General features: G+C 46.8%; 1 protein-coding gene across 1 annotated transcript in view; it reads right to left on the reverse strand.

Moving 5' to 3' along the window:
* ARFGEF1 (ARF guanine nucleotide exchange factor 1) overlaps positions 1-26,715 on the reverse strand; it is a 1,029,389-nt gene that overhangs the window by 179,770 nt on the left and 822,904 nt on the right. Inside the window, exon 18 of the mRNA XM_086918014.1 lies at positions 25,121-25,292. Within this exon, the coding sequence (XP_086774140.1) occupies positions 25,121-25,292 (172 nt within the window). The remainder of the gene's footprint in view (positions 1-25,120; positions 25,293-26,715) is intronic.

Consider the following 26,715-nt stretch of genomic DNA (forward strand, 5'->3'; position numbering starts at 1 on the left):
AAATTAACCCCGTTCTATTAAATCAAAACATAGCGTCGTGGAAGCAAAAGCCAAAGGGGGCGTCATCGAGGTAAACAAGCACTGAATATGCATGGACACTGATCTTTCTTCACCACATATTTCATTTTGTCAGCAACAGATGTAAATATTAGGAGGACATGAAACTAGACCATGCTGAATGTTTATTATATGATTGTAATCTTGTATAGATACCATCTTCTGGGCTACTTGTAACTCACATAATTTCCTGTTTTCATCACGCTTATGCTACGGCATAGCTTTCGCTCATGATTGTGGGTTCTAGCAAAAAAGTCTCATGGACTTTCATGAGGAAAAGGTACACAAAATCATGTATTCTGGCAAACAGATGTTGAAAATGGTTACCTCACAATGAAGAGCATGGTGAAAGTCACTCATGTGCATTTCCCGCGATAATTACATACTCTATGTGAGCAAAAAATACACCCACCCCTAGAAGTAGGCTGTATTTAGACATCCATGCATCCATCTTTTTGCCTGTTCATCCTCCAGTTCATCTGTATTTGCCTTTTCGAACATTTTTTTATATATATATGGTGTGGGGGCTATAGGTGAACTTATATGTTTGCTACTTGTGTGTAGACTGTGTTGGGTTTTATAAACTTGTAGTTAGTACATCGTCTTGGGTACATGACTCTCCTTGTCTCACCCTGGCATCTGTCTAGCAGCTTACTATGTGTCCTCTCTGCGAGACTCCAATTCATTATTACACTGTTTACCACCTCTCTTCATTCCCTGATTATAATTTCCATCCCACGCAGTGGATTTAATTCTCCGGCTTCCTCCTTTCCAACCACAGGCTTAAAGTTATCTATCAATTACCACTAAATTTTTGGGGGAGCTAATTCCATTCACAAGACTCACTTCTCATTCGGTGTCTTTTATTCTTTCTTCGCTGCACTTCTCTCACCTCTGGTGGTTTGAGGCAGCTTTAGGGCAGTATAAAGTGCTACACAAGTAACCAATGTATCATTTACACGTCTCTTAGTCTGTGTGTATGATTCACTATATATCAGGTGCCTAGGTGCATTGGTGCGTGTAGGTCTGGGTACATGGGTACCGGTTTGTCTACCAGTTTCTGTCTGAGGGGTGCTGTGAGAGTGGTATGAAGCAGTAGAATTAAGTGCTGTACATGGGTATTGCTGTACATGGGTATTGCTAAATAAGTTAATGTAGAAGAGAAAGAAAGAGATATGCAGCCAGAGTCACAAGTGTCCAGGGAGGGGGCGGGTTCATGTGAATCAACAGAGTTACATGCTACGAACATATGATTAAAGCATAAGTAATATTTTCCGTTCGAAGCATGTATTGCTGTAGGTGCACATGCTCTATGCAGACTATAAAGCAGTCCCTCCGTTTAAGTGTTTGCCAGTTTGCGGATGAATCAGATGTTTGAAAAAGGTTTTTTTGGACCGTCTGCCCAACTAACTAAAGATTACTGTCTAGCAAGAACATCCACATAGTAATGTTTGGTAAATGTGTGTGGCGTTAACCAAGTAGCTGCTGTACAAATATAACCTAACAAGATGTTTATCAGCACAGTCATGGAAGGGACCTTTTTTCGAGTGGAGCTTGCCCTGGGGGAGCAGCGAAAAATTGCATGGCTTTAAGGTAGCAGGTATGGATACTAACCCGGGGCACAGTTCGCGGAGTTGCACTACGCGGAACTCCGCGAAGTGCAAACAAACCGCCGCCGCACTACGCGGAGCTTCGCAAGCGGCGGAGTACGACAGAAAAATGCCGTTCCCGGTGATTGCACAGAGTCGGATGCTTGTCCGCACTGTGCAATCATTGTGAATAGCACCTTGCACAGCGCAAGCGGTCCCTGCTTTCCTTTTCTGATGCTCAAGTACATTTTTACTCGATTGGCAGCTTGCTCAACACGAATGGGCAGTTTCTCAATGCGAGTAAGTCGTGAGCATTTGCAACCACTCGCAATGAGAAACCAGACCTTCCCCCCAGCGTTGGGAAATCTCACTGGGAGGTTGATTTTCCACACTCGCGTTCGCCGACTTGATGTTGACAATCGCGAACATGGAAAAACCTTGCTGGGAGGTTGATTTTCCTCGCTCGCCAACTTGATTTTGATGAACGCGAGCAAGGAAAAAAACTCAGCGAGCTCCGCGTAACGTGGAGTGCGGAAAACTGTGCAAACTCCACAAGCGGAGTACACTGCCCAGAGTTAATGGATACACCTGACTATCCAGCTACTAATTCATGCTTTTGAAATAGGCTGACCATTTTGTGGGTTGCAAAAAGCTATAAATAGCTGGTTCGCCTTACAAAAGGACTTAGACCTATCAATGTAGTACATCGTGACATCTAAAATATGAATGGCTCTCTCGGCACCTGGCTGGGGTAGCGGAAAGAAGACTTGAAGTTTTATGGTATGGTTTAGATGAAAAGGAGAAATAGCCTTGGACAGAAACTTTGGATTGGTTCGTAATACTACTCTATAGGTGCAACTCTGAATGTAGGGTTTCTGTCATTTCAGTGGTTGCCGCTCACTATTGTGCCTGAGTGAGGTTATAGCTATTCAGAAGGCAAGCTTCCATGAGAGAAACTGTAAGGGCAGGAATGCAATGTCAAAAAAGTAAGCCTCATGAGACCGAGGAGGACTAGCTTCCGGTTCCATTGAGGGGCTGGTCATGAGGCCCTCCATGAAAGCCTTGATGACCAGCCTATAGATCAAGGAAGAGTATTGCTTATTCTTCATGTAAATAGCTATAGCCGATAAATGAAGTCTTATGGAAGTATATGCTAACCCTGATATTTATAAATGAAGGAGTTAGAATATGATGCCCGAAACTGCAGGGTTCAAAGGACCAATATGCTTTGAAGTACAGTAGAAGACAACCCTCTTTCATTTTGTTGCATAGCAAGCTCGAGTAGTTGGTTCGCGTGCTTCCTTGAGGCTCTTAAAGTACTCCTGTGGAAGGCGGAGGTAGCTGAACTCAAGGATCTTAGGTGGCAGATCGCCAGGTTGAGCTGTGTGGGGTATGGATCTCAGATCCGTCCCTGGTTTTTGGTGAGAGGGTCCACTCTGGGAGCTTCTTGTGTGGATTAATAGACATTTTGAGTAGAACAGAGTACCAGGCACTTGAGTATATCACTCCAGCTACAGAGTTTCAAAGCAGGCGTGTATTAATGGACATACAGTAAGTCACATTCACAGAAAGACAAAAGCAGACTGGAGTGGAATCACCACTACATACAGACACACATTTTACTCTTGAAATTAAAATGTGCCAGTTCATATGATTGGGAAATTATCAACCTTGATTACAAGCGGAAGTACATTGCAGGACTCCCCACCTAAAGAGAAGAGTTTGGCACTACTGTTAACCATTAGCTGCAGAGGCATGGAGCATGTTTAGTGCACTACTCTAGTCCACTGAGGGAAAACACAGATAAGGTCAAAGAGGAATAACACAGCAGGGTGGAACAACTTTTCAAAGCTATGCAAGAACATCTGTCCCAAAACATTGGCACTTGGACCTTTCCTGTTCCAAAAGAAGAAATAAAAGTAAAAAAAATAAGTAAAGATAGTAAGAGTATACTAGTCCCATCCCTGCAACTGTGCTTAACTCAGTATTACTAATCAATATACATAGACCATTGACAACAACTCCAGGTTACCACTAATTAAACAACTTTCAAGTGTCCATTTCCATAAATCTTACCATTAGTTCACAAGAGAATATTTCCCAAAGTAAATATACTGGATCTCCAAAAGATCCTATCATTTAAAATTACTATTCAGGACTCGCAGTCACAGAAACCTTACTCTTAGCCATACATAAAGCATTAGAATGTCCCGGATGATGAGACTGAACCTTCCAAAATTTAATCAGGGAATCGTTAAAACCCAAATGATCATGGCATTTTGAAAGTGTCTAATTTACCAATTCCTTCCAGGTTGCTGGTAGTATTGCAATGATGAAAAACATTTTTCATATAAAAATAGAATCTTGGATGATGCCTAGTAGGTTTTTCAACTCACAAAATAGTACAGATGCAGAGCTATTGGTCATAGTGGATGACATGAAGATGGAAATAGAAAAAGGCACTGGTGGTCTCTGGAACTGATTAACATATTGGTGGCCTTCCATGTCACTATTTACAAAGTATCCTTGGCTTAGGCAGAAACCATTCATCCTTGAAGTACATAAAAGGTCAGGTTTAGTCCCCACATTATGAAATGGGCTTCAATGGATCACATCAGACAGTAACGTCACCAATGCCACAATAAGGACCAAATATTTTCTTCAATAAATCTTAGTCCTGTTTAAATGTATGTATACCTCCAAATATGAAACTGTAAAGATTCAAATGAGAATTTACTAGGCATTTAATGGCAATACCTCAAAATACAAAGTGGAACTTCGCAGAAGATGGTGCTAATGGAGCTTGTAACTGCAGAACATTAACATATGCAACTGTATCTAGGCATCTATCTCAGAATGTAAGCCCGTGTCTGGTGCAGGAAATTTCCTGGGCTCAGGTGGACACCTGCTATGGCAACCACTGCATCTTGGCACAGAACCTACAGGTACTTTTCATAGGACAAGGGAAACCCAATATGCAATTGGTTGAAAACAGACTTATCCAGTTTTATTGTATTAGCTGTAGCAAACTTTTTGACAGCCATGTGGCATAAGCGCAGGTTTTTAATAAACCCTGCGTAGGAAATAATCAGTTACATGCCCAAATGGCTTATGCAAGTTGCACAAATGATTAGACCTATAAAATGTATTTTCTGTGTCTTTACGGTTTTATGTACGGTGCAGTTCTGATATTTATTCCCTCCGGTAATGTAGATATTGCTTCTTTTTAATATCATGTTTTTTATAACAAATGTATTTTTATGTACTATGTGAACATCTTTTATGGCTATACAATTGCCGAAATAAAGATTCATGAAATGAAAAATGAATTGGTTAGAGACCTTGGGTACGTATATAATTTCTAAAGACAGAGGTCCGTAGACAGCTTCTAGGTATTGTGAGTAGTAAATATAGACTAAATAGGTTCTATATTCTCCGTCCAGCCGGCCAGAATTTAATATTCATTAAGTACATAGAGAAACATTCATACAGAATTCAAGCGGGACACAACCTGAGTCCTACTACCACATTTGGACAAACAACAGTTAAGGGAAAAAGGTTCAGGCAAAGAGAAAAAGTCTGTGAACTTAAAAATGTAGTAGACTTAAATATCATGGAGACACCATTGCCGGGGAAGCTGTACAGTGTATTAACATGGATATGGTGTACAAATCGTCAACGGCGTTTCGATCCCTATGTCAGAATAAGGGGATCATCTTCAGGACATTTGATAATTTATGCCTGTATACTTTTTGCTCAAGACAGTACATAATTCTTCTCTGAGAACATTTAGAAGCATTTTACTACATTTGGCGCACACCATATGATGGGAGGGAGAAGGAAAAACAAGGGAGGGAAAAAGAGAACCAAATGGTTATCAAGAACTAGTGAACCTTGCAAACATCAAGAGAATTACGTTTGTGACGTGTTAGCAGCGAGAAGGAATAGGTCTAGTGGGTTCAATGGCCGTGGGGAGAGGCGAGCGAGAATTAAAGAATAGAAGAGCACCAGGAAGCAATTAGATTGCTGTGGTGATTTAGGAGGGTTTGAAAGAGGGGTTTTGGCCATGCAGGTGATGGTCTAATTCTTACGATGTTAGTGTCAGGAGTCCTTTCCGAATTGTCACTTGTAAGTGGGTAGTCACAAGGCAAGGTAAATTAAATGACCACCCGGATCCAGCGGCGAGGGGTAGTCACAATAAGCGCAGCTCAGGAACTCCCAACCTTGCGGTGGAAGATCTAACCTGAAGCTTTTCCCGCTGGATAGTGTTGTTGTTCAACCGATAAAAAATATAGGTTATGACAGCTTAACACAATAGAAGAAGGGTAATATAGTAATTTTCCCTTCAACCCTGAATTCTGTATGAATGTTTCTCTATGTACTTAATGAATATTAAATTCTGTCCGGCTGGACGAAGAATATAGAACCTATTCAGTCTATATTTACTACTCACAATACCTAGAAGCTGTCTACGATTTGTACACCATATGCATGTTATTACACCGTTTAGCTTCCCCGGCAATGGTGTCTCCATGCTATTTAAGTCTACTACATTTTTATGTTCACAGACTTTCTCTTTGCCTGAACCTTTTTCTCTTAACCGTTGTTTGTCCAAATGTGGTATTAGGACTCAGGTTGTGTCCCACTTGAATTCTGTATGAATGTTTCTCTATGTACTTATTGAATATTAAATTCTGTCCGGCTGGACAAAGAATATTGAACCTATTTAGTCTATATTTACTACTCACAATACCTAGAAGCTGTCTAGGGACCTCTGTCTTTAGAAATTACAGAATCTACAGGTAGGAAAACCCTTACGGTTTGAAGTAACAGCTATGAAATGAAATGAAAAATTGCATTTGTATAGCGCATAACCGCCCTGGGGCCTCGCAGCGCTTGAAGATAAAATGGTTTTAGCGCAGGCTCGGGGCAGATCAGAGAGATTTTGCAAACAAATGCGTTTTTAGGGCCTTTCTGAACGAGAGGAGGTTGCTGTTACCCCGGATGGCAAAGGGGAGGGCATTCCAGAGTCTGGTCGCCGAATGGGAAAAAGAGCGGCCACCCCAACGGGCTTTGTTAATTTTAGAGGAGGTGGCCAGCTGCAGGGTACCAGACCGAAGGGGGCGTGTTGGAACATAAGGCGTAACCAGAGGGTGCAGAATCGCTGGGCCTACACGATGGAAGGATTTGTGCATGATGCACAGAGCTTTAAACTGCACTCTGGCAGCCATTGGGAGCCAATGAAGGTCCTTCAGAGCCTTCCTCGCCGACTGCCGACAGGACAGATTGAACAATAGGCGGGCCGCACTGTTTTGTGTGACCTGGAGCCTCTGAAGGACCGAAGCCGGTGCTCCCAGGTAGAGAGCGTTCCCGTAATCCAGGCGAGAGAGAATGAGGGCCTGGACCATGATCCTCCACGCCTGGAAAGGGAGCAAAGGGAGCACCCGCCGGAGCATCCTCATTAGTCCGAAGCAAGTGGCAGCAGTCTTAGTAGCCTGGACAGAGAAATCAAGGGCAGTGTCAAGCCAGATCCCGAGGCTCTTTATCTGGGACTTGGGCGCAGGAGGAGCGCCAAGACATGGTGGCCAGACGGGTACAAGAGCAGACGGGGAGGGATTTCCAAGGAGAATGATGTCTGTCTTCTCCCCGTTAAGCTTGAGACAGGAAGCTTGCATCCAGCTGGCAACAGCCTCTAGAAAGGGGCCTAAGGTGTTGGATGATCCATCTGCGTGGTCTAACGAGACCACCAGCTGCGTATCATCCGCGTAGGTGACTATACGCACACCAAAGGGATGGACTATCCTGTCCAGAGGTTCCATGTAGGCGTTAAAGAGGGTCGGGCTCAGGGAGGAGCCCTGAGGGACCCCACACCTGAGAGGATGTTTAGGAGAGACTGTCTCACCCTCAAAGACCCGGAAAAAGCGCTCACTCAAAAAGGAGGTAAGCCAGTCCAGAGCTGCGCCCGACACGCCCATGCCCGCCAGTCGGTATACTAGCGTGGCATGGTTCACCGTGTCGAACGCGGCACTAAGGTCTAACAGTATAATGGCCACCTTTCCTCCCCTATCCAAAGTCGTTCTTGCTTCCTCTGTGACCGCCAACATGGCAGTTTCTGTGCCATGTTGAGGGCGAAAACCTGTCTGGGAGGCACGCAACAGACAGTTGGACTCCAGATAGTCTGTTAAGATATTGTTGGTATGCCTCTCCAGCAGTTTACTCAACCAGGGAAGCAACGAAATGGGGCGGTAGTTGGACAGGTTGTTCTGGTCCAGGGAGGGTTTCTTGAGAAGCGCCCTCACCATGGCACACTTCCAAGCGAGTGGGACCGACCTGGACACAATGGAGGTGTTTAAAGCTTCCAGGATCACAGGACGAATAACGTCCAGTGCCTTGACAAGGATCCGGGGGGGTGCCGGGTCATTGGGGGAGCCAGAAGAAACTTTGGAGATTAATCTATCCAGGCTGGCGGCATCAAGAAGCGGAATTGTGTCCAGTTTGCAGGGAACCGAGGAGTCAGCTGGCCTAGGAGGGACGGAGGGGGTATTGACTGTAGGATTACTAAAAGATGAATATATGGTCGAGATTTTCTTGGAAAAAAAAGGCAGCTAGCTCATTACAGCGGTCTTGTGCCCCTTCAACAGAAGGACACTCAGCCGGAGCTGAAATGAGGGACTTAGCTATCCTAAAGATTTCTCTAGGCGCATTTGCTGCAGCACTAATTTTACCTTCATAGAAGGAGGTTTGCGCTATTTTAATCTCTGATTATAGAGCCTCATTACGGACCTGTATTCGTTTTTCCTAGACTGAGAATGGTCCTTCCTCCACGCTCTCTCTAGTTTGCGGCAGTCAAGCTTTAATAACCTCAGAGCAGGAGTGTACCAGGGTGGAACTTTAGGTCTTCTGATGAGATTACAAGGGCGTTTGGGAAGAACTTGGTCTAAAGTGCTGGCGATCCAGAGATCAAAGTTGCTAGAAGCTGAGGCAGGGTTCAAGGCCTTTCTCGGGGGGTCTTGAGTAAGGGCCGTTGTCCAATCGGTGAGGGGAAGTGAGGACCATTTCCTGCCCATGTACTTTATAGAGGCTTCAGGAGGGGGACAAGAGTTAGAAAGCCAGGTGAACGGTATCAAAAAATGATCGGTCCAAGGCAGAGGAACAGGGGACTCTACATTAAGGTTGATATTACTGTATATGTGATCGAGAAGATGTCCCTTCTTATGGGTCGCCTGATAGCCCCTCTGGCAGAGGTCTAACGCTTGCATGTTGGCCCGCAAGTTATTAGCTGCCGTATCCTGGGGGTCATCTGAATGGATATTAAAATCCCCAAGCAGAGTGAGGTTAGATGAGGTCACGGCTGCGTTAGCGGTGAGATCAGTAATTTGAGTGATAAAATTGTTGAGGGAGCCTGGTGGTCGATAGAGTAAAATACCAGAAAAAGTGGTGGTAGGGGAGAGATCAAGTGCAAAGTGTAAGCTCTCACAGGTAAGCAAGGAATTAGAGGTGACCCGACACTATCAATTACTGAGTTCCACAAATGTCTGATCAGTCAATTAAAGTACGTACATAGGCATCATGATCCACATTTTAGAAGCTTAAAAATCACACACCACATACATCGACAACACCCATATTTTAATCAGCCATGACCCGGAGGTATCTAGCATTCAGAGCATGACAATGCCAAATAAAACATATCCAAAAATAAAGGTTAAGATCCATTTTTGATTTTAACCCAAGCGGAAGCTCATTCCACCTTCATGTCTAAGTTTTCCCACACTCTGAGTATGCCTCCAATATTTACATAGCACAGGTGCTTGTCTGATGATGGCTGCACACAAATATGGCCTTAATCGTCCAACACATTGTAAAGGGCGCGACTTGTACATGGCTTTTGGATCACAGCATCACAAAGTGAAGGCAACAGGAAGCTAACAAAGTCTTCAGAGTGTAGGGTTGACATGCTTATGGTAACTCAAATTATCCACAACCCAGTTTTCAGCATTTTTTTTTTTCTGCAATCAACCCAAAGCTATCTTAAATACCAGTGTAATTTAGTGGCAACAGTAGTCCAGTCTTGAACCGATGACGTCACCAGCAATCAAATATGAAAGGTTTGAGTTTCACCAATAAATAAATATAAAAGCTACTTGTTTCGGTCCGATGATACCCTTTTTTTCAATCTTTGAATGAAAAATACTAGACATCAAACATAACTCTCAAAGCAGGGAGAGTTCCATTGCCATCTGCCAGATCTTGTGAATACGGGTCATATTCTTTTTCGCTGTGCTTGATCCCATAAACAATAACTCTTTTGCTTGCATTTAGAGCAAACCAGCACTTCAACATATGAATGGACTCCCTCAAACTGGACAGACTGACAGAGTCAGAAGCAAAGTCATAGCACTGATGAAGCACCAACTGCCGGACATGACACGTATTATTTTGTTACATGCATTAAGACCCACAGCAAATCCACATACTGCAAACAGAGCTCCAACACTAACCACCTGAAGTGCATCCTGCTCAACACCCGCTCGGTCCACAGACACGCCATTGAACTTTGGAACCTACTCGACACCACATCGCCGGACGTCGCCTTCCTTACAGAAACCTGGATGAACACCTCATCAACGCCAGACATCGCCATAGCCATCCCGGACGGCTACAAAATCATCCGAAAGGACCGCATCAAGCGAACAGGAGGAGGAATCGCCATCGTCCACAAGAACACCATCCACATCACAACCAGCTCCGATGACAACCTCACAACCGCCGAACACCTTCACTTCCAGATCCACACCGACCCTAAGACCACACTCAGAGGCACCCTCATCTATAGACCACCCGGCCCCCGCACACAATTCAGCGAAGATATCACTGACTTCATCAGCCCTCACGCCCTCCCCTCTGAGGACTACATTCTACTGGGAGACCTCAACTTCCACCAGGAAAAGAACAACGACAGCAACACCACCACCCTCTTGGACAACCTCGCCAATCTCGGACTCAAACAACTTGTTGACACCCCCACCCACTATGCCGGGCACACGCTCGACCCCATCTTCACCTTCAGAAAGCACATCTCCTTTAATCACACCACAGCTCTCCATTGGACGGACCACAGCTGCGTTCACTTCAACTTCAAAAAGACTACGACCCACAACCACCCTCAACCAATTCCACTGAGAAACTGGAACAAAATTACCTCCGACCAGCTCTTCACACCGCTTCACCAAAACCCTCCTGCAAAATCATCGGACCCAAACCAAGCAGCCACCAACCTCACACAATGGATCACCCACAGCGCTGACAAATTAGCACCCTTGAAAAACCATCAAATCAAGCAAGGCAGCAAAAAAGCCCCCTGGTTTAATGATGACCTTAAGAAATCCCAGAAGATCTGCCGCACCCTCGAGAAAGCATGGCGAAAAAAACCAACCTCTGACAACCTGGCCACCTTCAAGAACGCCACCCGCAAACACCACCAACTGATCCGATCCACCAAGAAATCATCATTCAAGGATCGACTCGACAACAACGCCCACAACAGCAAAGAACTATTCAACATCGTCAAAGAGTTTACCAACCCCACCACTGGCACCAACGACATCACTCCCTCCCAAAACCTCTGCGACTCTCTAGCCTCGTTTTTCCACAACAAAATCGCTGATATACATAACAGCTTTGGAGACCAGTCCACCCCACCCACCTCCGAACTTGAACCCCCCCTCCCCCCCAACAACCTTTGCGCCTGGAACCCAATCACCACTGAAGACACCATCCGCCTGATGAACACCATTCACTCAAGATCACCCACCGACCCAGGTCCCCACCACATTTTAAACAAAGCAGACTCCATTATCGCACCCCTATCTCCGAGACGTCATCAACTGCTCCCTCAACTCCGCTACCTTCCCGGAAAGCTGGAAACAAGCCGAACTCAGCGCCCTCTTGAAGAAACCTACAGCAGACCCCACTGAACTTAAGAACTACCGCCCCATTTCGCTCCTCCCATTCCCCGCCAAAGTCATTGAGAAAGCCGTCAACAGTCAACTCGCCGCCTTCCTCGAATCCAACAAATCCCTCGACCCTTCACAGTCCGGCTTCTGAGCCAAACACAGCACCGAGACCGCCCTCATCGCAGCAACAGACGACATTCGAACCCTACTGGACAACGGAGAAACAGCTGCCCTCATCCTACTTGACCTCTCCGCAGCCTTCGACACAGTCTGTCATAGCACCCTTATACAACTCCTCAGCAACGTCGGAATACAAGGAAAAGCATTGGACTGGATAATCTCGTTCCTCGCCGGAAGAACCCAGAGAGTCCACCTCCCCCCTTTCAGATCAGAGGCCACAGAAGTCATCTGCGGCGTACCCCAAGGATCTTCACTCAGTCCCAACCTCTTCAACGTATACACGAGTCCCCTCGCATCCATTGCGCGCCAACGGAACCTCAACATTATCTCCTACGCAGACGACACCCAGGTGATCCTCTCCCTCACCAAAGACCCAAACACCGCCAAACCCAACCTACACGAAGGGATGAAAGAAGTAGCTGAGTGGATGAAGAACAGCCGTCTAAAACTGAACTCGGACAAAATGGAAGTCCTCATCTTAGGAAAATCCTTCTCCTACTTAGCGGCCAAGACCTGGAATTCTCTCCCCACCCACCTCCGCCTTACACAGAACCACCTCTCCTTCAGAAAACAACTAAAAACTTGGATATTTGATAAGTAAAGCTCCCCCCCTCCCTCAAGCGCCTTGAGACCCTCTGGGTGAGTAGTGCGCTATACAAATTTAAACTTGACTTGACTTGACTTGATGTTATGTTCTATGTTAAGGGCCTAACTGTTAATCTTTCTGACCCTGCTGATCTCCTGACAAAATTTGAAGATCTCTGTGGGCTGCGAGTGAGTTGGGCTGAATCTTGAATATTTCCCCTGGTGCCCACTATGACCCCAGACTCCTACTGATATGTGTGATAGCCCCTTACAGTAGGAGGCAGATCCTTCCGCTACTTAGGAATCATGATTGTCTGTGCAGAGTCTGACCTATTGGACAGTACGTAACCTTATTGCACTGGTGTTCTCCTTCCTGGCTCAGGCCACCTTCTAGAAACTCCTTCAGCTCTCTGTGAAGGGAAGCATAGAACTTGCGAAGATGATCATACTTCCCAGTTTACTGTACTATTTCGCCAATCTCTCAGTGATTCCCCCTCGGACAATCTTCAAGGATCTAAATAAGATACTGGAGGAACTCATATGGCATAACAGTAGACCGAGCAGCCATTTCTAATTTACAACTCCTATCGGCATTTGGGGGCCTAGGAGCTCCAAAGTTTTAATTATACTTCCTAGCTCCTCATTTACTGTGGCTGGCCTGATGGTTGGTGGGCCACGGATTGGAGGACACTACTACAGTAGTGCCCCCTCTTGATCGATCGGCTGTCCTGGCGCTCTTGGTACCAGAGGCTCGCTCTTCACAGGCCCCCACGCCTGAAGCGGATGGCAGTGCATCACTTCATGAGGGGTTGCCGCCTCACCAGGGGTTCTCCCCATCACCCTCCCTCCATTCCTTTTCTTGGTTTCCCTAAAGGGACCAGATAGTCTTCTAGAACTAGATTTATGATCCTGGGAATGTGTGGGTCTCTGAATCGTAGGTCACCTATTTACCAAAGGCCAAGTCCTGTCTTTGAGGAGTTGGTGCAGCAGTACAGCATCCGCCACTAGCAGTTCCTAGCATATGGCCTCCTCTGTAGACTTCTATGGGAGTGCTTGCACATTGTCAATTCTGAATGAGCCCCATACACATTCGTACAGAGGCTTTACACTCTGGGTAAAAGGAGGAGTGCTATATCCTAGCTTACATGGGCTATGTTCACACATACTCAAATCACTTTGCAAGGTCTTTAGCAAACTTGGGAGATAGAATTTGGAAGGGTGTCACATGAAAAGGAATGGATGAGGGCCCTGGAATACTCCCACAGGATATCTCACAACGCTCACTTGCAATTGATACAATTTCATGTCCTACATAGAGCCTACCTCTCACCACAGCACATCAACCGTATCTGACATGGGTGCTCGATGCCAGGCCATGGCTCCAGACAGGGACAGACTGACTACCGGGCATTTTGGAATTCTGCCGAGCTGGGGGCTGATTTCACTGTGGTGGGGGCTGCTTTTGTTAATGGAGACCTGTGTGTACTTCGAAATAATTAAAGCAAATCGAATTTCGTTCAGTACACAAAGGTCCCCATCAACGAAATCAGCCCCCAGCTCAGCAGCATTCCAAAACGCCTGGTAACTAGTCCGGCCCTGGCTGCAGACCACAAACATGTGCTATTGGACTGCTGCACCCTTAGACAGTACAAACATGTCCTATAGGACTACCCCACCCATAGTCAGTACTAGACGGAAATCTTATATACAATATCTAACACCATTGGATGACCATGCCTGGACATGTAGGAGAGTTGAGGATAGACAAACAGAAGAAGAAATATAAAATTGGAGCTCGTTTCACTGATCTGGTCTTGGCCTTAGCTAAATGCACTTGACAATGCGATCAAAGAGTGTGATCCCTCCTAGTAGCGCAGCCTGGAAAGTCACCATGGCGCGCTGGGCCGGTGCTGAGGCAACAGCCAGGGGCCTTCCTCGACGTCCAGTGGCATAGGTATTTGACCAGTTGCTGAATTGGTTCCTAAATGAAGAGAGGATCCCACCTCCTCTCCTCATAATTCCACAAAGGAGGTGCACTACCCCTTACAGCAGCCCCTTTTGTGCAGGAATTAATAGGGAAGGGGGTCCCCTTCCCTACTCTAGATTCTCAGGGTTACTATCTCTGGCACCCTTGTGAGGACCCTCTGATCCCCCCTGATGATGGTACAGATCATAACACATAGCAATTAGTGACTGCTACTCTGGACCCCTTGGACTTTCTCCCTTCCCCATTGAGGCCTCCCCGAATCCTTTTTCTCCACCAAGTTGCCATTGTCTGGTTTATTATCATACTACATTTGGGGAGGCTAGTCTGTTGTCAAAGAGTAATCAGACATTTCTGCAACTTACTGCACATGATTATGAAGAACCCTAACATAGATGGTACTGAAGGCAGAGAAGCAGTGAAGAACTGATATTATAAATCCATTTTGCGTTCGCAAAGCTGCCGATTTGCAATATCACAGGGTTTGCAACTGCAAAATGGCTTTTTGCTATGACTTAAACCCATTTTCTTATTCAGTAAACTGAAAGCAAAATGGGTTGAGATATCCATAAATAATCGCAATTTGGAAGGAGCATGTTTATGTCGTCCCTTTCAAACAGTGATTTGTTAGGGTATGTATCAATGTTTTGCGACCGAAATCCAGTCACCAAACATTGGAATTTCACTGACACCTCAAAGGAGGCGTTAACCCATTCGTATATGGGAAGTGGTCCCTTTGGGACTCTTTTTCTTTCAGAATGTTAAGAAAAGTTTGGTGGGAAGTAGAGAGTGGCACACAGAAACACGGTCAGCTCTCAATTAAACAAATAAAAAAGGCTTTTCTTTTTAAATGCAGCCTCTTTTCCTTTAAGGTAAAAAACACTGACTTTATTTAAAATGTGATCACAGGCATGTTGGCCTGCTGACCCCAGCAAGCCACCATCTTTGTGATGCAAAAGACGTACAGATGATGGATGGAATGCAGAGCAAATCAAACATTCACTCCCAGTCAAGAGATCACTCCGAGTGGGACAGGTATGCCCAGACGTGGGTCCCGTGCTATCCATTCCACTAGAGTCAAGCTAGCCTGGCTGATGAGGGATGATGCCCCGAAACCGGTCCCAGGATGCTTGTTTCCAGTCTAGGGAGGACCTGGCCTGGCAGTTCGGGCTGGACTGTTCCCATGTGGAACAAGGTCGATACTGATTTACATATGGCTGGGTCTGACCTGGAAAGGCATGGGAAAGCAAAGAAACGATGCCTGAGGCCCAGATCTGTGTACTGGGGTGAAAGTTTAACATTGTGCAGCATTCTGTCCATCAATTGTTCTTTTTGCAACCATTTCTGTGATGGAATCCAATCGTAGCAGCGTTTTATAACTCACCTCATAAATATTGATCAGATAGGTCGGAATACAACCCACTATGATTCTGAATTTTGTGAAACGGCCTATTAGTTCATAGCTCCGTTCCCAGAAATTCTTTCCTTTCAAAAAAAGGCGGTGAGCAATTTGCAAATGGAAATTTCGTACTTCAGGGCCTTAAAAGTGCTATCACAATTACCTACCCCCATTACCTTTACCAGTAACAAAATCTGCATCAGATCGGTTACTCTGACAACCTGCCAGAGGAGCTCACAGGTACAGTGGCTACTTGAGCTTCATGAGAGCTGTGAAGACCTGCTGTTTTTAGAGTCAGAATACAGTTTTTCTGTTCTTGGAAATAATCTGAAGTGTGTGACGGTAGTGCTTGCAAACCACGGCTTTGAAAAACAGTTAGTATGAATATCCAACAAGGCAAGATCATAACAAATTAAAAACTAGTAAGTGATGGTCAGGATCAGAAGGCACAGTTATCCAATACCTATGAATCCTTCACATCAAGATTCCTAGGAAAATGTTTATGACAAATACAGATTAAAAAGTAAGACTCTTTCACTGCCAGCCGTTGCAGTGTGCATAAAGATGGAGTGTGACAACTCTAACTTAGTTACAGAGAGGTGTCAATAATGAACAGCACCAATGCAAAGAGCAAGATATATAAGCTGAAAAACCAAGCAACTAGTCATATATTATCTGGCTTTAAGTTGATGAGCATTGTATGCCCTTTAACGCTATTAGACAGCAATTACACACCTTTTATACTGGAGGAAAGAAAACTGACCTTGTGGTTTTGAACACAAGTGATTTTAGGGCCATCATTGTCATGGAAATTGGTGTTATTTGTCAGTTCTTCCCAGATATGCACCTTAAAACTGACCAATATTGGAAACTCCAAGTTTACCTCAAATTCAGTTTCTCATGGGTGCCTCATTGAAGCTGTAACTTATGTTGTCACCTCTGTATGGAACGCTTGTAAGGTCTCTTTGACAACGATGTCATTACCACGCTAATGACGTCAAGCTCTAAAATGCACACACAGAGGGACACTAGACACCTTACACATTTACCAAGATGTCATTGGCAGTCTTACTGCTGCACCAGGCTCAAATCATAAAATTGCAATCCTACTTGTGTACTCCTCTTCCTGTCAACTTAAAAACCAAATCAGAATCCTATCAGTCAACATGAGTGCAATCTTTCTAGTGCCAAAACGACAAACTAATTGCTTGACCTAACACTTCATGCAGCAGCCAACCTGTTTGCAAACCAGGCCACATTACCCATGAGAAACTAATTCAGCCGGGTGGCAGGGGCTAAGGCTGGGAAGCCGTGGTGCGGCCCACCCCTCCCTCCAGACACCAATGACTGACTCATCGAGAACATAGGCAGGAACCGCAACACCCAGACCCCTATCCCGCCAACCCAGACGAAGATGAACCAATTCACCAGACCAGACCAGACCGAGGCCCCGGAGCCAGACCCCCGCCTGCCCCTGGGGCCACCGAGGGAGATCTCTCCACCATCCTGCAGGCGATAAGCGCGTCCCAGGCCTCGGTGGAAAGCAAGATCGGGGAAGTGAGGGTGGGCGTGACCCTAATTCGGCAGGACCTCCGGAATGCCATGGCGCGGATCGCCGAAACGGAGTCCCGTATCTCCACGGTGGAGGACGACATGGGTGCCCTCAAATCCCAGGTGGCCTGCCTTCAGACGCTGACCTCGGAGTTACACTGCAGGGCTGAGGATGCCAATAATAGGGCACGGAGAAACAACCTGCGCCTCCTGGGTTTCCGGAAGGGGTGGAGGAGGGCCGCACCGACACCTTCATTGAGGCCTGGGTCCGCTCCTGGATGCCCAAGGAGAAACTCTCCCCCTGGTTTGCGGTGGAGCGGGCTCACCGTTCTCTCACTCCTAAACCCCCTCCCGGAGCCCCTGCCCGTCCCATCATCCTTCGAATCTTCAACTTCCGGGACAGGGACGCAATTCTGGGGGCGGCCAGAGAACTGGGTCCGCTGCTCTTCCAGAACTCCAAAATCATGGTATTCCCGGATTACTCCAGAAAGGTACAGACTCGGCGCCGGTCCTACAATGAGGTCAAGCAAAAGCTCAGGGTTCTGGGGCTCCGCTACGGTCTCCTCTTCCCAGCACGTCTTAAGGTGTACTTCCAGGATAAGACATTCTTCTTCGACACCCCCAGGCGGCATGGACCTGGCTCACAGAAGAGCGTCCCCTCCTGCCTGGTGCGGCCCCCTCCCCTGTCCGGAGACCGTCGGCACAGCCGAGCCACGGGCGCCCAAGGCCCAGAGGCGCCAGACTAGATCTCAAAGGCAGGGCGGTCGCCGGGGAGGAGGTTCCAATTCACCGGCGGTGCAGTCCCGACGTCCCCTGACTCAGCCCACGAACCAGGGAACCTCTTCCTTGATCGATATGGGGAGTATCCCCGGGCCGGACGGGAACCTGCGAAAGGCCATGTCGGACTCGGACCTGTCTGGTAGCCCCCTGATCCGTGGCTCTGGTGGTGAAGAGGGGGTGTAACCAGCACTACAGACTGCGTGACTGGCCTTTACTCGTTGATTCTCTTCACAATGGGTCTGCTCCTGACCCTCTGAGCGAGGTCCTGCCCGGCTCCACTGGGTGGCCCGATCAGGGGTTCGCCTTCCGGATGCAGTGCCGGGATTGATTCCTCTTGTTACTCTTACGCTTATCACTCCTGGACTTTCTCACTTGCTGGCATTCATATGTCTACATTGCAGTGCCGGGACCGATTCATCCTGTTAACCTTATTCTGATCACATCATTCCTTTTACAGTTGTTGGTATTCATCCTCTAACATGGAGGGGGGTCCTCTTTGGCCATGCTCTTGGTTGTTATTGTTGTTTTTTCTGCTAACCATTTTAGATTAGCGAATCACCTCTTGTGGGGTAGTTAGAGGTTGGGGCCTTTTGGGCGATAGATGCTTCCACTTCAGAAGTGTTGGGTGTGGGGAGTTGGGGGGCGAGGGTGGGAGGGGAGACCGTTGTCTCCCAACAGTTTGTAATTTTAAGCCGCCTATGGGCCGTTGTTCGTTGTTGTTATTTTTAGCCACCCACGGGCCGCTGTTGGCGCCACCTACGGGCCACTGGTTGCAGTTCTCCTTATTAGCCTTCTCTCACGGGTGGGTCCACAACTGACACGCAGCTCATTGCCTCCACCAGATTGTTATTTTCAGCCACCTATGGACCGCTATCGGGAACGGCTGCAGGCGGTCATTCCCCCCTCCTTTCCTTGGGTCTCCACGATTGACAATCAAATCACGAGTTCCAAGACCACCTCTCTGAACCTACATTTGGATGGATGCCCTCCTTCAGCTGGGTGTGGTCCCCTCGGGTTCTCCGTCCCTCAATGTCCCATCCCTTCCGATGAAATACACTCTCACTAGGCCCATCCATATCCTTTCCTGGAGTGTCAATGGCCTCTTGGATCGCATCAAACGTACGGCTGTCCTCCGCGCTGCCCACAACCACACACCAGACATCCTCTTTCTCCAAGAGACACACTTCTTAGGTACACAATGCAACTTCCTAGCCAGTTATGGCTTTGATAGGGTCTGGCACTCCGGCTTCACACGGAGCTCCGGGGGGGGGGGGGAGGCTATCTTACTTAGGAAAGGCCTTTCCTTTACCCTGGCTGCCGCCAGGGTAAAGGTCGTTATGTGGTGGTCTCAGGTACTATGGATGGACGCCCCCTAAATCTCCTGAGACTTTACATTACCCCTGCCCTCCTGCCTACAACACTCCGCCATCTTACACGGGTGCTTTCCTCCCTCCCGCAGGGTCTTACGGTGGTCGGGGGAGACTTTAATGCCGCCCTGCAGCCCCTGCGTGATACGACGGGTACCCCGTCCGAGGCCCGTGTCACCTCCGCTAAATCCCTGTTGAGCTGGACCTCAGCCCTGGGTCTCTGTGACGTGTGGCGGGTCTTGAACCCCCACGTGAATCAGTACACCCATATGTCGGCGTCCCACTATACTTACTCCTGCATTGCCCTTCTCCTGATGCCGGCCACCAACTGTCAGCTGGTCTTTGGCACTGCGATCCTGCCCAGAGGGCTGTCAGACCATTCTCCTATCTCCCTCCGGCTCAGGTTTTACTCAACGGGTCCACGTGCGGTCTGGCGGCTGAACGCCTGGTTCCTACAAGACTTGGAGCTGGTAGAATCACTCGGCCAGGAACACAGTCACTATTTCTCCACCAACGAGGGCTCGGTCCCCTCGCCGGGGACGCTGTGGGAGGCAGGCAAGGCTGTTGTCCGAAGAGTGGCCAGGTGGCCTAACTCGCACTGTTGGAATCCCGAGCGATACGGCTGGAAGGTGCACACTTCTCTGGCAGGCGGGAGGATTCTTCCCGGCAACTAGCAGCGGTTCGCTGAGAGATCCGCCGAATCTCGCTGGAATCGGCCAAAATGCTCTGGCGCTCGTCGGTAGCTCGGGTTTACGGGTGGGGGGATAAGAACGGCAAACTCCTCCACAACCTTGTGTCTTATCCTAAAATCAACCGTATTATTCCTGAGATCCGCTCAAATGATGGAACCCTCCATGGGGCTTCCGCGGCCATAGCACAAACTTTTGCGGCCTTCTATGCGCACCTCTACACTGATCGGCCCTCGGGTGCGCCTCTGGCCGCTCTGATGGACAAAACTGGTAGCCGACTGCCTTCAATCTCCCAGGACACTGCGGATACTCTGGACCGCCCCTTCACCCTGGTGGAGGTTCAGGATGCCATCTCCCTCCTACACCCCGGTAAGACGCCTGGTCCCGACGGGTACCCTCAGGAGTACTACGCTGCCTTTCGAGATATTTTGGCCCCCGTCTGCTGGATCTTTTCCGCCATGTGGCGGATACTGGCACCTTCCCCCCTGAGTCGGACTTGGCCACGATAGTGGTTATCCTGAAGACGCAGCCGCCGTCTCTGAGTTGTGCGGACTACAGCCCGATCTCCCTGATCAACACAGAGATTAAGCTCTTCGCCACTGTCTTGGCTCAAAGACTCCGACCCCTCCTGCAGGATCTGGTCCACCCCGACCAATGTGGGTTCATTCCGGCTAGAGGCACCCGCCACTGCATTCGTCGCCTCCACCTGGCCCTGGCCCACCGTGATCGGCTAACCCCATACCTAGCCCTCCTTTTCTTAGACTTCGAAAAGGCCTTTGACACGGTGAATTGGGATTACCTGCAGGATGTGCTGGACAAGATGGGTTTTGGCCCCTCGCTCTGCCGTCTCATCAAAGTCCTCTACACCAACCCCCGAGACGGAGAGCTCTCCGAGGCCTTCCCGATCCGCAGGGGCATGCGTCAGTGGTGCCCCCTCTCACCACTTTTGTTCGCATTGGCGGGCCTGGGAATCGAGCCAAGGGGACAAGATAGCCCTATATGCGGACGACGAGCTACTATATCTGGCAGATCCTGAAAGTTCTGGCCCCAGGTGCTTGAAGGTCCTCTCGGCTTTTGAGGAGGTCTCCGGACTTAGTCTCAATGCAGCCAAGTCCACTCTGGTCCCACTGCATTCCTCCAGGGAGTGCTACGACTGGCAGTCGACTATCCCCCTCAGGTGGCACTCTGTCAAATACCTTGACGTCTGGGTAGCTCTTCTACCGGAGCTTGAGTGGGCCCCGAACGTCACGCCCCTGGTCGTCAGGATGAAGGCAGACCTTAAGAAGTGGCAGACCCTTCCCCTGAACCCCCTGGGTAGGAGTGCGCTCTTCAAAATGCTGGTCCTCCCCGCTTCCTTTATATACTGCAGAACATCACAGTCGACCTTTCGGGCAGTTGGTTACGCGAGCTTGACGGGATCCTCACCCGGTTTCTCTGGGGAGGCGGGAGACCCTGAAGTATCCCTGGCACACTGCTGCATTCCCCCCTTTGAAGGAGGTATGGGGGTGACCAATCTTCACCTCTACTACCTGGCCACGAAACTTATCGTCATCCACGATTGGTATGCGGGCGGCTGGTCCGACCCTGCCTATCGGGTGGAACTCAATGCGTTGGATTTTACACAGGCCCAGGCGCTTTTGTATGGTAGTCCAGTGCCACAGGCGATGGCCCCGGTCACTAGGACGGTGTTCCTAGCCTGGCGCACGGCCCTAAGACACGTGGGGTGGGACCGGAAACTCACTCGACAGACACCACTCTGGCAGGGGTCTTGGATGCGGGAGGTCTCGTCCCTGCAGGGGTTCCGGAGGTGGGACCTCATTGGAGTTTCAGTGCTTGGTGATGTCTGGGTGGGGGACCACATCCGCTCTTTTGCAGACCTACAGCAACGTCATGCTCTTCCTAACTCCCAACTCTATTGGTACTTATAACTAAGACACGCCCTCTACCCGCATGTCTTGCCTCCTGTTTCCCTTCTAGAGTTCAGCCCATTGGAGGCTCAGGTGATGATGGGGAATCTGGGCAGAGGGGGAGTGTCCCGCATTTATCAATCCCTGGTGAATAATGGTCCTGCTTCCCTAGACCGGCTCAGGGCCCGCTCGGAAGGTTGGCTAGGCCAAAACCCTGACCACGTCCTCCAAGCTGCGCCTCGTTCAATGATATTACCTCCATGCGGCATACCTCACCCCGGCACGACTATTCCGGGCCCGGTTTAGGCCCTCTTCGGCATGCCCAAGATGTGCCTCGCCCTTGCCGATCTCTATCACATGGTATGGCGCTGTCCGGTGCTGGAGCCGTTCTGGAGGAGGGTGGAGCTGGAGCTTACACAGGCCTTGGGATGGGAGGTTCCACACGATCCACTGCGTATGTTGTTGGGGATCTTTGACGGCCTGGATGGTTCTAGGATGGACAAGCACCTCTTGGGGACAGGTGTGGCGGTGGCCAAGAGGGACATAGCAGCACATTGGTCACAGGCTAAGGCACCCACTGTGCTGAGATGGAGGAAGGGAGTGGACTGGTGTGGGATCCAGGAGGAGGCCCAATTTGAGGCCCGAGGATGCCCGGACTTATTTAACAAAGTGTGGGGTAAATGGTTTAATATGCTGCCACAGTGATAACCTGTCTTCTTTTTTCTCTATGTCACACTGTAACCACCATACAAACTGCTGTGTTAGACTTTGATGGACCGACCCTATTTGTATCATCCATCACCCCTGTCATGTTCCCTTTGATGCCTATTGAACTGCAACCAATGAATTTTCTCTGTTCTTATAAAACCAATTAAGTTGATTATCAAAAAAAAGAAACTAATTCAAGGTGAAAGCTAACAGGGCTTCCCCGACTCAGTGTTACCCGGCAAGCATCTTTCAACATAACTGAGATAGATGCTTGGTGAACTAGTAATCCAAGGAAAGAAAGATGAAATCTCACAAAATTGAGCAATGGTGAATGACAGTAAATTTTTGAGCACATGCAATGCATAATAACGCTTGATTGATAGTGGATGGTGTCCATCATTAATGGCAAACACATTCTGGGACCCAAGCTGTGGGAATTTAACATGTCTCTAGAAGGAGCCTTGCAAAGACTTGCAAATTAATAGAAGATGCTCATATTTCAAAGCTCTCCCAATGTGGTAATAGGCATTTGAAGGTATTTTCTCCCTTTAGTAAATCCTCCCATCCCTGTGAGCTGAACGCTGTTCTTTCAAAACTGGTAGGTTTCAAGTAGCAAAAAAATATATCGACAACACCTGTCCAAGAACACTGCTTCTCTTGCGGCAAAAAAAAATTCATACTGGTAAGTGAACTTAAGTTTGTAAGCATACTGCACAGGGTTCTGAGATATTACTTTAAGAGAATTAAAGACAAGCTAGAATACCAATAATGTGACAATCTTCTGTTAAAAAGAGCATAACAAGAAGGATAGTTTTGTGAATTAAAATCTGTTCATAAAATGACAATAGGTCCATACTGCAAATGCCCAGGGTTTACTAAAATAGAGCTACCAAAGAAAAGGGTTCTACGTGCGAGGGATCAATTGCGCACGAGTACCTGTCTATGTGGTAAGTTTGTTTGACTAATTGAATGGTGCTACAAGGGGAGGGGTGACCCTAACAACCCCTCGAGAGCTGTTGTACAGAACAACAACCGTAATTACAAAACACAGTCCCGGTGCACACACAAGTAAATATACATATAGTAAGTACAATTTCAGAACATTTTCAACTGGTAAGAAGTAAAATGAAGGGTGAAGCCTTGTAGGTCTTGATGCTTTAATACTTGAAACAAGACAACGCCAGCCGACACGGGTTTCGTCTGAGTACAAATAAACTCGGACTCTTCAGGGCTTACTTCCAATGGAAGCAAGTGGAACAATCCCTGAACCGGTGATAATTCTAACCCGGTTCGGGTGTTGATCAATTCTCAAATGGTTTTCAGAAAAATTGCATAGTTGACGATCAAGTCTGTTCTGTGCGTGGAAAATTAACCCTTATATTTCGGGCTGAATGCAATGTAGCCGTAGTGTTATTCTTAGAGGCAGACTAAATAAAAGGGATCTTCCCGATGTATGGTGCGTGTATCGAAATTCGTAGAGTTGCGGTTCAAACTGGTGCCAATCCCATAATGGTCTGTGAATCTGTTCCTCTGCCCCACGACTATTTCGGCGTTCTCGTGTGATGGCGGAAATTGTTACTAAAATAGAGACACAGCAGCCACCGCTGCTCTGATGAGAAATACTCCCAGTCCAGACATTTGTGGCGATCAGTCCATACTTCTCCTAAGCGTTACTGCTTGGAATCTGACTGCACTTGCTATTGTAATAACATTTTTATTAATATCAGAGACAACCCCATGATGGAGAAAGAAAAATTACTTCCTTGTAATCCTAGTTCGATATCACTGATATTCTCATTAAAGCTGAAGACATGCAATCTAGAATCTGTTTCAAAAAAGGTCTTTACCTCGTTTTTTCCTTCTATCCTTCAAAAATGAATGCTAACTAACTCTCTGCTGGTCAGTATGTGATAGGGCAGCTTCTAGAGTTCCTAGAGAGGCAAGATTTGTCTTCAACTATTTTCTAGTTTAAGTACAGCAGCAATATTTCCTAACTTTCTTTTCAGATACAGTGTTGCAGTGATGATTTCAGTAATATATTTAATGTGACTGACTGGATCTAAGAAAAAGAGTTAAAATGTCCCTCCTATAACATGGTTTTGAAATGAAATTCCTTTTAATATGCAAACATGCTTTTAAGAAAAAAAAATGTTTTGGGATCCCACAAAGTAATGGTTTACCTTTTAATTAAAGAAAATGGCCTCCTAGTGGAGAAGGTATTGTGTATGTTATGTTTTTGGTTATTTTCGACCTACAATTTAGCAAACTGGGACAAAGGAAGGTACCCGTTACTGTACATGCGACCCAAACATTGACTTGAAGTTAACTATTGTAAGTACACAGCAAAAAAACTTTAAACAGCACTTACTTGGCTTGCTTGATTTTGTTGGAATAGTGAGCTCTTTTGTTTCTTTCATTGATATCTTCTTTCCCGCTATTTCATTGTAGATAGCTGAAAGGTACTCCTCAGGAAGATCTTTGCTGTCATTTATACCCCTGTTCATCTTAATGTACTGTTCTTTAGTCATTTTGTTCTTAACCTGAAACCCAGTAACATGCAATCAGGTGAACACAATACACACAAGAACGCATATTCTAATTCAAAACAGTTTGAGCCTAGACATACTTTTAAAACAACTTTTTTTTATTATTATGCAACTATAAAATGTTACTATACCACCTGCCCTACCTCTTTAATAGGCACACCACTTTTCATATTACACATCATTGCATTGCTCAACTGCACCTTACCATATCTCTGCTTCTAACTCAAATCTGTTTTTGTTTTCTTTTTCGAAAGTCTGGTGATCTTGGGCATTAAGATTCAATTATGTGACTCAATTGTCATTCACATTGGATTGCTGATGCTATTTCTCCATAGTTTTATTTTGATGTTCAAGCTCAGTGTGCACCATTTCCCGGATCATAGCTCCACTGGCTACTCACTGATAGTGTATTCCCTTTCTAAAAGCACATTCCACAGTTAGCCATCTAATCATGTCTGACTTCTTTGCTTCTTTGTTTCCTATTCCGGTGCCCTCGTCTTTTCGACTGTAATGCAATTCTCCTTTTAGGTAATGTCAACCCTAGTTCTACTACTCAGAACAGTGCACAGTGGGTTTTGTCGCAGAAATCTTAATTTGGAAGAATTAGAGGCTAATGCAATATTGATGTTGTAAATATAGAAGAGAATGTACTTTCTTTGGGTACAACATTGGTATTAGTTATATATGTTAGGGCCTCATGACATCTACAGTCACTATAACTATGCATTTATGGCAAACAGAGTTTTCTGATGCTTTTGTAAAGAAATGTACCCAACACGTTTGGCCACATATTACTTCTACTTCAGGAGGATGTATACTCATGCTGCACTGTGCCAATTTCAAATAAAGATTACTTTTTTACACAACTTCACATAATATGACAGGGCAACAAACAAGCTGCACACACCGACAAACTGATTCAGAATCTGTAGTCGTATGTATGCTATTTCTATCAGGATATGAGTACCTGTGAGAATCTAAAGTGGAAATGGGTTTATTTTTGTGTAGCCCCATCATTTTACTGTCCCTTGAGTAACCTAAATACATCTGGATTGTAAAATTTAGTAAAAAGACAGGATCAAATCATAGAGTGCAACCAGACCTTTGGACTCTGGCTGAATAAGCAGCACACTAGAGACATATTTGTGCAAGTAATATAATAATAATAATAATATATAAGATTTATAGAGCGCGTGGCTGCCCGTGAGCGTCCCAGCGCTACTGAGTGAGCTAGTGCAGAAAAGGGAAGGAGATTTAAGGGAAAAGCCAAGTTTTCAGAACTTTACGAAAAGAAAGAAGATTGGGTTGGGCACGGATGTCAATTGGAAGTGAATTCCACAGTTTGGAGGCATTGAATGAAAAAAGGCATCCGCCGGATCGAGCCTTCTTAATCCTGAGCGTAGAAGTCAGGTGAAGG

This window comes from Lissotriton vulgaris, chromosome 4_1 (genome assembly GCF_964263255.1).
Source record: "Lissotriton vulgaris chromosome 4_1, aLisVul1.2, whole genome shotgun sequence".
Lineage (NCBI taxonomy): Eukaryota > Metazoa > Chordata > Amphibia > Caudata > Salamandridae > Lissotriton > Lissotriton vulgaris.